Consider the following 15755-nt stretch of genomic DNA (forward strand, 5'->3'; position numbering starts at 1 on the left):
TAATTTCCCATCATTACAATCAAATCAAGCATTAAATTAAGCGACAAGATCCTCACCTGTTTGGTCTTCATCAGAGAAGTGATGGACGTTCACCCAATCGCCATCTTCATCATCCTCACTCATGCTGGCGCTCTCCCAGCCATCTGTGAGGAAGAGGAGATTGGTCAGAGAGGTTTCTGACTGGCATTACATTGGGAAAAAATGTCATAACATCACGTAATACTCTTTGCAATAATAAGCTAACGCTAATACAGCTTTCCATGTACCGTCATCTTACTCTCTCCATAGTTTTGGATTTTGGCCTCCTTGGAGGATTCTGTTTTGTTTTCTGTGTAGCGTCTGTGGATTGAGATCTCTGAATAGCTGGAATATACCTCGGCCAGGCATCACAACATCTGGAAGATAAATACAGCCTTTAAAAGTCAGTCTATGCTGTTATTATCATTTTATTAAAAATACATTAGTAGTTCATCAGTAAAGTACTAGCTCTGCTTCTGTATCTCTTATATATAAATATATACTGAATACTGAGGCCTGACATGCAAATTTATCAAAAATGACCAAAATACAGATAGCTCTTCAGCAGCAGGTTACAGATTGGAAAGTGAAGGAAACAATCACAAGAATGGAGGGGGAGATTTTGATTAAAGAAACATTAAATTGGAGTCAAAATTGTTGGTCAGAAAGGCTTTACTGTCATTTCAAACATATGTAGCTTGTACACAGAGAAATTAAACATGATTTCTCCAGGACTGGGGTGCTGCATAAAAACAACACAACAAGACTGAGAGTATACCGAGTAAATTCCATAAAAAATAAATAAATAAAAATAACTACAATAAGAACCAAAACTAAATAAACTATGTAGACGTGTTCTCAAATCCAGCCAGCTTCTCACTGTATCTCTATTTACTTCCAAAGAGAAACAGAAACAGGTCTAAGCTCTCCAGAACATTGATAAATAAATAACAATATCAGTCATGGACAGCCAAAATACACTGAACAAAAATATAAACGCAACACTTTTGTTTTTGCCCCCATTTTTCATGATGCAAACAAATCCATAAATAAATAACTCACTTTTTTCTATTTGTTATGGAACAAAATGATGGAAATAAATACAGAAAGGTCAATTTAATTAGTTTGTAAAAATTTATAGTTACACAATTTAACACTGTACTTTAACATCAATGCTAACAGTTATTAATTTAATGGAAAATAATTAAAATCACTGCAGTGTTCTATGGCTACACCTGACATGGAAACAGCTGGCAGTGTCAGAGATCAACTGCTTTTATTTGAAAAACATACAAAAACTTAACTGCTGATACATTAGCCAAAATGACAGCTTATTTAGTGCTCTTCTAAAAAAAAAGCTGAGGACCGAACTTTCAACATTACTTAATCCACTTGCACGCAATCATTTAATATAATTTCCAACACATTTTTAAACCAAATGCTTACTAAATGAAGTGCCACTTACTTATGTAAACGCATAACTCTAAATTCCTGACAAAGATTCTAAAATAATTGCAGTAAGGAAACACCATGCCTAAAACACATTCTACCTCTCCTCTTCATCACTCTCCACGTTCTTCCTCTTCTGTCCCTTTCCGGGTGCAGCGCTGACCTCTTTGGCCATCTGAGCGACGCGGATCTTTTTGAAGTCATCCTGCGTGAGGAGTCGACTGGTGCTGACCGCCGCAGCTTTAGCTTTGCGCTCGTCCTCTGGAATACTCTGGAATTTCTCAGCCTGACATACAGAAACAGCATAGGTTCATATATGCATCGTTTCCCATCATTACAATCAAATCGAGCATTAAATCAAGCGATAAGATCCTCACCACTTCTGTTTGACCTTCATCAGAGGAGTGATGGACGTTCACCCACTCGCCATCTTCATCATCCTCACTCATGCTGGCGCTCTCCCAGCCATCTGTGAGGAAGAGGAGATTGGTCAGAGAGGTTTCTGACTGGCATTACATTGGAAAATCATGTAATACTCTAAGCTAATATAGCTTTTGATGTACCTTCCTCTTCCCCTTCATCTACTTTCTCCTCTACTTCCAGCACCTCAGCTCCAGGGATGTAGTCTTTGGCCTCCAATTCTCCATAGTTCTGGATTTTGGCCTCCTTGGAGGATTCTGTGGGCTTCCCCTGATGACAAAATAAATGCAAAAAGATTTTTTGTAATGCTTTTGAAAGATGTTTCTTATGACCTTGAACAGACATCAGAGGACTGTGAACATGTGAATGTGTTGTTAACTTATTGAAATATTACCTTAAAGTCTTAGAGTGTACTTCAAGTAAATACTTAAGACACAAAATTAAATTTAGTCTATTTAATATTTCTATATAACTGAATATTTTAGGCTTCTCACCCTGTCTTTTCTGTGTAGCATCTGTGGATTGAGAGCTCTGAAGAGCTGGATAAGACCTTTTGCAGACATCCCAACATCTGGAAAATTCAAGAAAAACGGTATATGCTGTTATTATCATTTTATTCAAACTATGTTGCACCTAATGAACAGACTATGATGAATAATGACAATGGCATACTTTTATCTTTGTGAGATTTGTACTGTGCAAGATCTTGAAGCAGATCTTCGGACATTGCGAGAGGACAGCGGGCGACCAGTTCTCTTATGGCGTTGATTCTGTGATATGAGGATGAACAAGAGAGAGTTATCATGAGTAAATTACAGTATTTTGTATTTAACAATTTCATGTTTCATTGTATTTGATTTACACAGCGCCTACCCAACTGTCATGGCCTCTCCTGAATTTCTGTCCGTAACAAAGTTATTGGCGATGGTCGTGATGACTGGCTCAATGATCTGTAAATGGAACAGTAATGAATTTGTTATTATTTAAACTTAATTTGGAAATTATTACAATTTTGGGGTCAGTAATGCTTTTGAAAGAAGTCTCATGCTCACCAAAGTTGCATTTATTTGATGAAAAATACAGTAAAAAGAGAAACGTTGTAAAATATTCTTACAATGTAAAACAATTTTTTTTTTTTAAATTTAATATATTTTTAAATTAATTTATTCCTGAGACGGTAAAGCTGAATTTTCAGCATCATTACTCCAGTCTTCAGTGACACATGATCTTTCAAAAATCATTCTAATATGCTGAATAGCTGCTCAAATAATTTTTTTTATCATCAATGTTGATTAATTATCAAATACCTAATATTTTGGGGAGAAAAAAAAAAACATTATGCATTTTTTTTTATGCATGGATTCTTTGATGAATGCAAAGTTCAAAATAAAGAAATAGAAATATTTTATAACATTATACATTTATTAAATCACTTTTCATCAAATTTAATGCATCTTAAAAGAATAAAAGCATTATTTCTTTCCAAATAAATAAATAAGGTTTATGTAAATTATACATAAACTAATGATAACGATTATAGTCCTCACAATCAGTGACAGAAGCCTGAAGGCAATACCCTGCCTTTTCCCATGTGGAGGAGTAATATAGCAAGCCATTAAGGAAACGTTGCAAGCCACCAATCAAAGCGGTGGGGTGAGCACACTTGCCGTCCTTTGGTAAAGATGATATATACTCCCCTCGATCAATGCTGGCAGAGGGAGTAATTAAATATTTCAATAATTTAGCAGGCACGGTGAGCAAAACAGTGAATACGCTTGCACCAGGCTTGATGGGGAGGGACTGTGAAGAGCTAGAGGGCTGTTGAAGAGAGTTACTGACAGAATAGTGAAAGTGAGAATGTATGCATGAACTGCTAGACAAGTTCAACTGATTTCAAATGAGTTACAGTAATTAAAATAGTGTGTGCAGTGACACCTCAACTTATAAATTGTAAATTTGTAAAAAAAAAAAAAACCTGCAAGAGACTTTTTGCATTCTTTGATTTTTTTCCAATTTCTCCTATTGTATTACTTCATGGTCACAAGCAGGAAAATCTACTCTTAGACTGTTATATACCTTATATAAAAATGCTTTAAAAATATTTGACAAGAAACCTAATAGATATCAAAAGTTTTATAATCAAAAAGTAATTTTTATTTTTATTTTTGACAGTTTTATTGTTTTAAAATTGTTTAATGTACAAAATTGTTAATAACCTTGCACCCTCACCCTTACCCTTAAAAACATGTTTCTTTGTGTACTGAAAATATAAGACAAACAAGAGCTTCGCTATGAGGTGATTGAAGCACATTTTAGGGTTACTGATTTTGGTCATTTAGCTTGTTCTGCAAGAGCTGTTAATAACTGGAATAATTTACCAAGTAATATTATACAGTGTCCTACTTTTGCACAGTTTAAGCTACATTTGAAAATATGGTTAAAGATGAGTCAGGTTTGTGATCATTGAATATTCCTGTGTTTTGAAATGGTTACATCATTTTGGGGGGCTTTTTAATAATTTTTATTATAGGGCTATGTTTTGTAGTATTTATAGGGGGATATTTTATAGTCATTTGGATTGCAGTTCCTATGTGAGGGATTATATTTCTTATATTTTAAATTATGGGCTATTGTGTGGAGCATGGGTGATGTCTGCCAAATCAACTCCCCCCAAATCTCCCACCTTTTAAGCTGAATTTTCAGCATCATTACTCCAGTCTTCAGTGACACATGATCTTTCAAAAATCATTCTAATATGCTGAATAGCTGCTCAAATAAAAAATTTTATCATCAATGTTGATTAATTATCAAATACCTAATATTTTGGGGAGAAAAAAAAAAACATTATGCATTTTTTTTTATGCATGGATTCTTTGATGAATGCAAAGTTCAAAATAAAGAAATAGAAATATTTTATAACATTATACATTTATTAAATCACTTTTCATCAAATTTAATGCATCTTAAAAGAATAAAAGCATTATTTCTTTCCAAATAAATAAATAAGGTTTATGTAAATTATACATAAACTAATGATAACGATTATAGTCCTCACAATCAGTTCTTACCTCAGGTGGGACCAGCTGATGTGATGCCTGTGCGGCACACAACAGAATTTTGGTGACCTCTGAAAGAAATAAAAAGATATATATAACGAAGAGATCACAAACAGCCTCTGAAGACATGAGTATTAGGATAAGAGACATTCAAAGACACTGAAGTGAATTATGCATTATTACAGTAAGTGCTCTATAAAGATAAGTGTTTACCTCTCTGGTGAGGCTGAAGGAACCGCTGGACAAACGGATAGAAATGAAAGAGGAAAAGCTGTGAAGACAGAAACAAAACAGGTTAGATAAAGTAATTAATGAGAAAATAATACATTTTAAAATGTGCAAATTTAATTACATTAGAATGTTCACTTATAAATTACCTCATGGATTCCCACAAGTCTAGAGATGAGCTCCATCATCATGATCTTCACCTCAAAACGCTCGTTTGAACTCTCCAGCTGCTTCAGGAGCTTCTCTGCGAAATCTGAACAACACAGATATTAATTACTAATCCAGATGCTTTTACAGAAAGCGATTCACAGCAACGGTTAATTGATCAACCCTGGTGGGTCTGAACCTCCAACCTTTTAATTATCAGATATTTAACCTCTACATTACATCAGCAGTATTACACAATTTGTTTTTGTATTCAGTCAGTGAAATGGCAGTCTTACCTTGTGGATCATGGATCAAGTGGATGGCGGAGAAATTAAAAACTTCCACTTTTTTCTTCTTTTTATGTTTCTGAGAAAACGACAATGAAAATTGCACGTTAAGCAGTGGAATTAACATTGGTTATTAAAGTGAATTTAAAAAAAACATCAAAGGGACTGTACTTTAATATAAATAAAATGTAAAAATAACATAAAATCACCCAGCAGCCATTTTTCATTTTCATTTAGTTTAACTTCATGTAAAACTAATAGTATATCAATTCAACTAAAATAACAGAAATTAACAAAACAAAACACTGATTTGCTGATTATGAAAAACACTCAATTCAACTAAAAAAAACATCAAAGGGACTGTACTTTAATATAAATAAAATGTAAAAATAACATAAAATCACCCAGCAGCCATTTTTCATTTTCATTTAGTTTAACTTCATGTAAAACTAATAGTATATCAATTCAACTAAAATAACAGAAATTAACTAAACAAAACACTGATTTGCTGATTATGAAAAACACTCAATTCAACCTTGAGAACTTTCATGGCTTTCTCCAGTTTCTTCTTGTTTTTGGAAGATTTATTTCCAGTGGAATATCGAATCATTAGATCTCTGGCTGTTGGCCCATCATCCTGCAGAAAGGTGAATAAAGTGAATCTTAAGTGAATAAAGTGACATGATGTGACATGTGGCCAAGTATGGTGACCCATACTTTGAATTAGTGCTCTGCATTTAACCCATCCAAAATGCACACACACAGCAGTGAACACACACACACCGTGAACACACACCCGGAGCAGTGGGCAGTTGGGGGTTCGGTGCCTTGCTCAAGGGCACCTCAGTCGTGGTATTGAAGGTGGAAGAGAGCGCTGTACATTCACTCCCCCCACCTACAATTCCTGCCGGTACGAGACTCGAACCCGCAACCTTTGGATTACGAATCCGACTCTCTAACCATTAGGCCACGACTTCTTTGATGAATAGAATTCATCAATTCTTTGATGAATAAAAAAGTTCAAAAGAATAGCATTTATTTGAAACAGAAACATTTTATAAAATTATAAATGCATTTACTCTTACTTCTGATCAATTTAATGTGTCCTTGCTGAATAAAAGTATTAGTTTCTTAAAAAAGAAAATAAATACTAATCGTACCTCAGACTCTGAATCGCTGTCTTTCTTTTCATCCTCATCTTTTCCCAGGAAGAACTTCAATCCAGCGACAAGGATCTGAGAGGAGATTAGATTTGAGTTCATTAGCCCTCGAAAAGTATAATTAGTAAATAAATTGTCACTAACTAATATAAGCAGACACTAATGTTTCAATGCTGAGATTCCTACTTAATCATTACAAAGGAATGACAAGAAAGCCAACCTTTGTGACTTTGCAGAAACACGCTGTGGTGATGACGTTCACGGTTTTGCTGTCATTCCTGATCAGTCGATGTGGGAATGGAAAACAGTAATGACTGTAGATCATGCATCACATTGCATTACAAAGACGTATCAGTTCAAGGACTCACCAGATGTTCCTTTTGTAAAGCTCAACCATCACATCCAGAGAGATCTTGGCAGCAGTGGGGTTCGAATCCCTCAGCATGGTGTACATGAAGTTCTGTAAGGTCTGAGCACAGAAGAGTATTCATGTCAAAACTACAAAAAGTGAAGGTCATGCAACTTGTCAAGAACATTTCAGCCCAAAATCTGAACAAGAAATAAGTGAAGTGGAAGTGAAGTGACATGTGGCCAAGTATGGTTACCCATACTAGGAATTAGTGCTCTGCATTTAACCCATCCTAAGTGCACACACACAGCAGTGAACACACACACACCGTGAACAGACACCCGGAGCAGTGGGCAGCCATTTTTTTGCTGCGGCGCCCGGGGAGCAGTTGGGGGTTCGGTGCCTTGCTCAAGGGCACCTCAGTCGTGGTATTGAAGGTGGAAGAGAGCGCTGTACATTCACTCCCCCCACCTACAATCCCTGCCAGTACGAGACTCAAACCCGCAACCTTTGGGTTACGAGTCCGACTCTCTGGGACATTTTCTCATACTTCCCCCGTAATAAGTGATTAATCACAATTTGAAGGGCAAATTATGAAAAGCTGCAGGCCTTCAATTATGTGACTTGATGGAAATTGAATATCATGCCCAAGTACAAGCGACTTACCGTGTTCAGTTTGTTGTTTTTGTGCTTGGCATTGATATTTTTGATATCGGTCACAATATGGGTATATAAAGTCTGAGGAGAGAGAGAGAGAGGGGACATTTTCTCATCAGCATTCTTTGCAATAAGTCATATTCTGAAAACAGAATTGCACTGCAGAATTCACAGACCTTCCGCAAAAGTTTGTCATGACAGCGCAGCAGCTCAAAGAAGAGCCCCAGAAGACTGGTGGGACTGATCAGATCTTTGTTCCGCAAGAGAATGAGAGCTTTACAAAAAGTCTGAAAGAAAGTTTTTATTTAGAAAGCAGATCTTTCAAAGTTAAAACCAACTCCTACCCTGAAAGACAGACTCTCTTGAGTCTAAGTTTATTGTATGTAAATTAGCATGAATATGTCAGCTAAACAACCAATCTTATTCACACCATTCTGAGATCTGGCTCCAGCACTGTATGATGGTTTAAGAGCAGATCAGTCAGCTGCTGTGGGAAATCTGACAGCTCCTCTAAGTAACAGTGTCCAACCTGAAGACAAAAATCACAACAAGAGTTTAATCATAAGATGTCGAATACATAACGTACATGGATTTTAAGAGAAAGCACCTTCATACCTGAGCCAGAAACATGACCAGCTCTGCCAGGTCTTTGTTGGATTTGTCAGGCTGATGTTTAAAGATCTCCACATTTGACTGATAGTGACGATACTGTTGCAAAAACTTTGAATAACAACAAATTAAGACCATTTAGATCCATATGGAGCAAGGCGTAGACATTTATTCCGTAGAATTAACAAGCACTATTGGATTACTTACTGGGGAAAAAATAAGTTCTAATTACGTTAAGTTTAATAAATACATGAACATAGCGTAATGTCATTAAATTTCTTTGATTTAATAGCGATCAGGGTAGATGACAAATTCAGTAGCAAGTTATTTACCTCCTCCGTGTAAGACTTCGGATCCCTCTTGATCAGATTTTGCAACTGTGGGAGGTTCGTCGGTAACTTGTTATTGTGACGCCCCGACATTTTTGATTATCTTCTTATACTAAGCGTCAAAATATAACGTTGATTTTTAGTAAGTTGATTATTCCAGCAGCAGCGTGGCTCATAAGGAGGTCGCCATGTTGCCAGCTAACTACGGAAAGCCTTCTTCTTCTTCTTCTTCTTGCTTTACGGCGGATCGCAGACTTATAAGTGCATTACCGCCACCTATATCTCAAATGGACCAATGACACTCTGTCTACAATCTCCTGATTAACCTACCAACCCACATACAAACACCCTTGATTCTTGTACCGCTAAGAGACTTCATAGAGCTTCATCCGGCGCTGCGTGTTCAGCTCCTCCGTCCTCCCTCAGCCCTCTTAAGCGGGCTACGGAAAGCCTGAAATGCCATTCCAGTTTTCAGAAGCGTCGCTACTAGTGGTGTGTGTGTGTGCGTTCGAAGCAGTACTTGGTGAGGCTTCGAAACCTATGCGAATCATTTGATTTGAATCAGCGGATTTACGTTTTGACCAGCAGGCGTCACCAGCGTGTGGGGTTTCGAGCGCTTCGAAACAATGAATCATTTGGTGAATCATTTGATTCAAAGATTCGAAAAGGTTCGTTTATATCATTTAGATCAGCGGTTTTCAGCGGCCCCCTGTGGACATTGGAGGTACCGCAGGAGCCCCATTTTACATTCAGCATATTTTTGGGTTAGGTTAAAAACATTTTTTGTTAAACTATATTAGTCTAACTGAAAAATATATACGTGACACTGGACCACAAAACCAGTCACAAGTCGCACGGGTGTATTTGTAGCAATAGCCAAAATACATTGTATGGGTCAAAATTATTCTATTTTTCTTTAATGCCAAAAAAATCATTAGGATCTTAAAGGGGTCATTTGATGCGATTTCAATTTTTCTTTCTCTTTGGAGTGTTACAAGCTCTTGGTGCATAAAGAAGATCTGTAAAGTTGCAAAGACTAAAGTCTCAAATCCAAAGAGATATTCTTTATAAAAGTTAAGACTCAGCCACACCTACCCAAAAACGGCTCATTCTAACACACCCCCACATATCTATGTCACGATGTGGGAAGATTTGCATAACGCCGCCCAAATGTTCACGCAAAGAAAGGCGGCGTAACTTTTATTCTCGCTGTAGTATTGTTGCTGCCGCCGCCATGTCGTGAAGGCGCTGTGTGCATCGCTTAATTTTTGATTCGTAATATGCATTGCTAAGAACTTCATCTGGACAACTTTAAAGGCGATTTTCTCAAGATTTAGATTTTTTTGCACCCTCAGATTCCATGTTTTCAAATAGTTGTATCTCGGCCAAATATCATATCCTAACAAACCATACATCAATGGAAAGCTTGTTTATTCAGCTTTCAGATAATATATAGCTCTCATTTTCACAAAATTGGTCCAGGGTCACATATTGTCTGTTGTTTTGCCGCTGGTTGGATTAGTTATGAGTTTCTGCAGCCTCTGATTTAGATAATTAGTATATTATATGTTTCTGAGGAAAACAAATGGAAGGGGAAAATACAATCAACTGTACCCTAATCATAACAATTGATACAACTATACATGCTGATGCTTAATAGTCCCAATATGTAAAAAAAAAAAGAACTGGGAGAAGTTAATAGACAATGTCTGTTAAACCTAGGAAACCCGAATGCATCCAAATAACTCAATTAACTGGCACTTATTTTTTTTTTCACACTAACAGAAATGTCAAAAACACAATGATTAGGAAAAACCATAAAGGCATGATATTCTTTTATTTACAAATTGCAAATTGTCCAGTATGTAACAGCTTTAAAACATACTTCATGAGATAAATATCACACTAAATATAACACTTTAAATTGCGTCGATTACCACTGGCACTCAGTGATTTCTAAAAGATTTACAAAGCAAATACTGTCTCGTATTCTGTCAAGGCAACATTTCCGGCATCATTTCATTTAAAATGCACAAGAAGAATTTTGTACCACAAAAAAATATGAATTCATTTCTTATTTATTTGATCCGTAATCTTTAAGGAATCTATAAAAACTGTTTTTTTTAACCAAAAAATGATAAATTATAAAATAAATGGTTTTAAAGAAGTAGCAGCCAATGGTCAAGAATGTAAGCCATAAGAATAGACAAAATTCTGCAAGGATTGTACACGTCACTGACGTCCAAAACATCTTAAGACAATGTGTTCTGACGAGCTCAAAGCCCCTGGTAGGAATATGAAGAAACTGCTTCTGAACACAGTGATCTCTCGAGCCTGTCAGGAGAGCAGGAAGGCAGTGGGCTCCACGCTTTATCCCGAGAGTTGCTCTTCCGCCTGCAGACATCTGAGCACATACAAGATGACCTGGTAGCAGAAAATGTATTGTTCCTGGAGAGGAAAAACAGCAAACGTTACACACAAAAAGACAGCAGAATTAAACTTCATTTAAAGGCATCATTCATTATGAAGCGGTTACCTCTGTCTGCACCATGCCCTGCCTCTGGAGTCTCATGGTACGCACCACATCTGATATGTCAAACTAACGAGAGGAAAAGAGGAGAACATATGACTATTACATATAACTTCCATAATCGCATTAGCTGATAATGTATGTGTTATATAATTTGTTTATCATTAGATTATTGTGCTTAAAGGGGTCCTATTATACTCTTTTACAAAGTCTTGATTTTGTTCCATTTCATGTACTTTTGCCATTTAACTTCAATTTTTATTTATACATGAGCAATATCACTCGAGTACGAGAGTGATATTTCGTTTATACAACAGTTCGACGGAACATGTGTGTAATTAAACACGAAACAACGGAGTGCCTAATAAAACCCTCTTTTGTGCGGAAAAATAAAACATAGACCCGGCTAGAACAAGCGGAGTGATACCAAATTGTGAAAGGGCGTTCCCTGTAGCGATACCAGTACAATATCTCACGGTTCTCAACCAATCAGATTTTAGAACCAGAACGAACTGTTGTATAACATTCATTATATCATGCAGTGTTTCGTGCTGCTTTGTTTACAGCGGTAACCAAGTAAACGCCGTATCTGGTGTTCCAGAAGCGCCTCCTGCTGTCAGAGAGTGAATCTGCGTCTCATTCAGAGCGCCTGCTGGGTTTTTTTTCCGTTCAGGCATGTAGTATAATTTCACAAAGCTAGCCAGAACATTCTGTTTTTGCTTCAAATTGGGTTATTATTAAATCAAATTATGTATATGAAATTATATAACTAAATGATATGAAATGATATGTATATGAATTATATAACCAAAATTAAATAACTGTAATTACAGATTTAGGTTAAATAAAGATGTCAGTCTTTATTTTTCTTCTTTTTAGGAAACAGATCAAATAAAAAATAAACAAATTCTACTGTTCCTAATATTCTGTATGTTGCTCAAAAACAAAATATATTGTGTTCAGTGGAAAAAAAGTTTTTTGTTTTTTTTACCCATTTTAGAGCTGTAACGACGATACCGTTGCTTAAGGTTATCATACTGTCAAAATCTCATACTGGCCCATGCCTAGATGTAAGTGTCATATATAAGTTTATTCTTTGAACAGTTAAGTTGAATTTTATATTTGTAATGTTTTGTACATTACAAATATAAAATTCAAGTGAACTGTTCAAAGAATAATCTTATATATGACACTTCCATCTGCATCTTTGCACAAAACATTACAAATATAAAATTCAAGTTAACTGCTCAAAGAATAAACCATATATATGACACTTACATCTGCATCTTTGCTGATGAGGCCAAGAACCACATCTATGCAGATCAGCGTCCCTGATCGGCCAATCCCTGCACTGCAGTGGGTGATGATGGGCCCTGATTGGTGGATGTGTCTCATGTAGGAAATGAATGTCAGGAGCTGTTCTGGTTGAGTTGGGGTTCCATGATCAGGCCAGCCTGTGTAGTTCAGATGAGTGACTCTCTGGATCTCATTAGTCTGCAAGAGAAAGATATACATGCAGATTTAAACATCTATGCATATAAGTGTAAGTGTATTGATAAAGATATTAATATATACTAGGGTGACCATACGTGCCGTTTTCACAGGATGCGTCCTGGCCAGGATTTCTATATTGCCTAAAATATCTAGGTTTTGGCTTTGTTTGCGTGTGCAGACCGATCGGTGTATGACATCAAAATACCATACAGATGGTTCCTTATGCTTTCAAAATGCTCTTGAGGTATTTTGATGTCATACACCGATCGGTCTGCACATGCAAACAAAGCCAAAACCTAGATATTTTAGGCAATATAGAAATCCTGGCCAGGACGCGTCCTGGGAAAATGGCACGTATGGTCACCCTAATATATACACAAAGTGCCTCTCACCTGGATGTCTTTGACCTCTATGAGGCGGATGACGAAGTTGTCCAGGTGCTGATCTTTGACCAGTGTGATCTGCAGCCGGTCGTCCACCATCGCGGGCGAGCGAGGTGTGTCGGGCCAGTACCTCTGACATTTCACCTTCCCCCCCTCCACTTCCTGTGTCATCATGGCGATCACGTTGGACTTCTGCTCCCAAACCATCTGCCAGAAGTCCCCCAGCGTGGTGGGCAGTGGCCCCTGACACGCGATGTACAGGAAGTTCTCGTCTTTCACAGGCATCTTGATGAAGTTGGCATTGATGTAGCCACCATCCTTCCCCAGCATGACCCTGGTTGTGTCGACTGAATCATGACAGAGAATTAACAGTCAAGTTACCTTTATTTCTGTAGCACTTTATATAATACAGATCGTCAAGGCAGCTTCACAGAGATCAACAGGAAAATAGCTGAAATAAATTATGGAAATTAATAAATAAAAAGGTCAGAGAAACATGCATTGTTTATACATCAATGTTTTTCCTAACTCACATGGAACAATGTTCTTGTATCGGTTTTTCTTCTTGTTCTCTTTGGTTTGACCAATCAGACATTCATCCAAGGGGCGCAAATTCTGCAGGTTCTTTGAAAGAAAACAATATGCATATTAAAATTTATTTTTTTATATCCATATTAGCATCAAAGGCTATATTCATGCCAGTAAAATAAAATAAAATAAAAGTTTGGGATCAGCAATGTTATTTAAATGTTCTTGAAATAAGTCTCTAATGTTCATCAAGGCTGCATTTATTTGATCAAAAATACAGTAAAAACAGCAATATTGTGAAATATTATAATAATTTAAAATAACAATTTTCTATTGTAATATTTATTTTAAATGTAATTTATTTCTGTGATCAAAGCTGAATTTTCAGCATCATTACTCCAGTCTTCAGTGTCACATGATCCTTCAGAAATCATTCTAATATGCTGATCTGCTACTCAAGAAACATTTCTTATTCTTCTCAAAGTTGAAAACAGTTGTGCTACTTAATATTATGAAAATAATTGTTTCAGAATTCTTTGATGACTAGAAAGTTCAAAAGAACAACATTTGAAATGGGAATCTTTTGTAACATTATAAATGTCTTTACTGTCACTTCTGATCAATGTAATGCATCTTTATTAAAAGAAGTATTAATTTAAAAAAATAAATGTATGTAGTATTAAACGTGCACATAAAAATGTTCAAATATGCATGGAGTAATTTAAGGGGGTTTTATAATTTCTTGTGACTGAAGAAAATGTTCTAAGATCAAAGAATAGACTTCGATACATATATAGTACAATTAAACATTTTCTGTACCTCAAACTCTTGCAGAGGAACTTTCTGTTCCAGCAGGCCTCTCATCATAAGGACTATAGTGTTGAGGTTAGCGGATGTATAATGACCGTCAGGAACCACTTTAACCAGCGGCAGAGACGTCAACTCTTCTTCAGTGACAATGGGTCCATCTGAGAAACAGAGAGACAAAATAACATGCATAACATTTACAATGAGACAAACCAATTCAATGAAATGAAGTACAATCAGAAAACGGTCCATTTCTCTATGAGAAACAGAGTGGTTTCAACAGCAGACTGACCTTCAGTAAATTTAGAGTTGATGTTCTCTATCGGCAGCTCATCACTCCCCCATGTGATCTCATCCTCATCTAGCTGACCCGACGATGACTGCAGGGCACTAAAAAGAGAGGGAGATCTGATCAGAACAAACCTGCTAGATTTAACCCTCGTTAACTTGCATGTTGATAAATAGGAATATGAACTGAAGTTTAAAATATAAGCTGAACAAAAACATTGTTTTCCTCACCTGTCGTTCAGCGGAACATCAATATTTTCTTCCTTCCACTCAGCCTTCCGAGACGTCTGAAGACAGAAGAACATAGCATATACAGTGGGGAAAATAATTATTTGATCCCCTGCTGATTTTGTAAGTTTGGCCACTTACAAAAAAATTAAGGGTCTATAATTTTTATGGTAGGTTTATTTTAACGGATGGAGACAGAATATCAACAAATGAATCCAGAAAAAACACATTATATAAAGGTTATAAATTGACTTGCATTTCAGTAAGTAAAATAAATATTTGATCCCCTTCCAACCAGCAAGAATTCTGGCTCCCACAGAGTCCGGTCACTTTAAGAAATTACTCCTAACGTCATCTTGTTATGAGTATAAAAGAAACCAGTCCATTGAATGTGTATCTTCCATTCAAACCTCTCCCACCACCATGGGCAAGACTAAAGAGCTGTCAAAGGACGTCAGAGACAAGATTGTAGACCTGCACAAGGCTGGAATGGGCTACAAGACCATCAGCAAGAAGTTTTTTTGAGAGGAGACAACTGTTGGTGTGAATATTCGGAAATGGAAGAAATACAAAATAACCATCAATCGCCCTCTGTCTGGTGCTCCATGCAAGATCTCGCCTTATGAGGAAAAGGATGGTCATGATAAAGGTGAGGGATCAGCCCCGAACTACACAGGAGGAGCTTGTTAATGATCTTAAGGCAGTTGGGACAACAGTCGCCAAGCAAACCATTGGTAACACACTACGTTGCAATGAGTTGAAATCATGCAGTGCCCGCAAGGTCCCCC

The 15755-nt window shown here is 36.7% G+C and overlaps 2 protein-coding genes across 3 annotated transcripts in view; both read right to left on the reverse strand.

Annotated features, from left to right (window-relative positions):
* Nucleotides 1–1558: 1558 nt before the first annotated feature.
* Nucleotides 1559–8921, reverse strand: LOC107565392 (protein SDA1 homolog). The gene is made up of 19 exons (XM_016250617.1): nucleotides 8713–8921; nucleotides 8387–8491; nucleotides 8202–8300; nucleotides 7948–8058; nucleotides 7781–7852; nucleotides 7134–7234; nucleotides 6986–7043; nucleotides 6766–6840; nucleotides 6141–6242; nucleotides 5615–5684; nucleotides 5321–5424; nucleotides 5157–5214; nucleotides 4956–5014; nucleotides 2761–2837; nucleotides 2560–2657; nucleotides 2382–2458; nucleotides 2031–2157; nucleotides 1845–1936; nucleotides 1559–1753 (listed from the first exon to the last, which is right to left on the reverse strand). Exons 1-19 carry the CDS (start codon nucleotides 8800–8802, stop codon nucleotides 1565–1567), a joined length of 1764 nt encoding a protein of 587 aa, XP_016106103.1. The 5' UTR covers nucleotides 8803–8921; the 3' UTR covers nucleotides 1559–1564.
* Nucleotides 8922–10528: 1607 nt separating this feature from the next.
* The window catches only part of LOC107565386 (tyrosine-protein phosphatase non-receptor type 13-like), a 95889-nt gene continuing 90662 nt past the window's right edge, over nucleotides 10529–15755 (reverse strand). For both annotated transcript variants that reach the window (XM_016250602.1, XM_016250603.1), the window contains 8 exons: nucleotides 14971–15026; nucleotides 14744–14841; nucleotides 14464–14612; nucleotides 13650–13740; nucleotides 13126–13463; nucleotides 12518–12733; nucleotides 11246–11308; nucleotides 10529–11157 (listed from right to left, as the gene is read on the reverse strand). In XM_016250602.1, the coding sequence (XP_016106088.1) occupies nucleotides 11080–11157; nucleotides 11246–11308; nucleotides 12518–12733; nucleotides 13126–13463; nucleotides 13650–13740; nucleotides 14464–14612; nucleotides 14744–14841; nucleotides 14971–15026 (1089 nt within the window). In that variant the 3' untranslated portion in view covers nucleotides 10529–11079. The remainder of the gene's footprint in view (nucleotides 11158–11245; nucleotides 11309–12517; nucleotides 12734–13125; nucleotides 13464–13649; nucleotides 13741–14463; nucleotides 14613–14743; nucleotides 14842–14970; nucleotides 15027–15755) is intronic.

Source organism: Sinocyclocheilus grahami, unplaced genomic scaffold (genome assembly GCF_001515645.1).
Source record: "Sinocyclocheilus grahami isolate Dianchi unplaced genomic scaffold, SAMN03320097.WGS_v1.1 scaffold999.1, whole genome shotgun sequence".
Taxonomy (NCBI): Eukaryota; Metazoa; Chordata; class Actinopteri; order Cypriniformes; family Cyprinidae; genus Sinocyclocheilus; species Sinocyclocheilus grahami.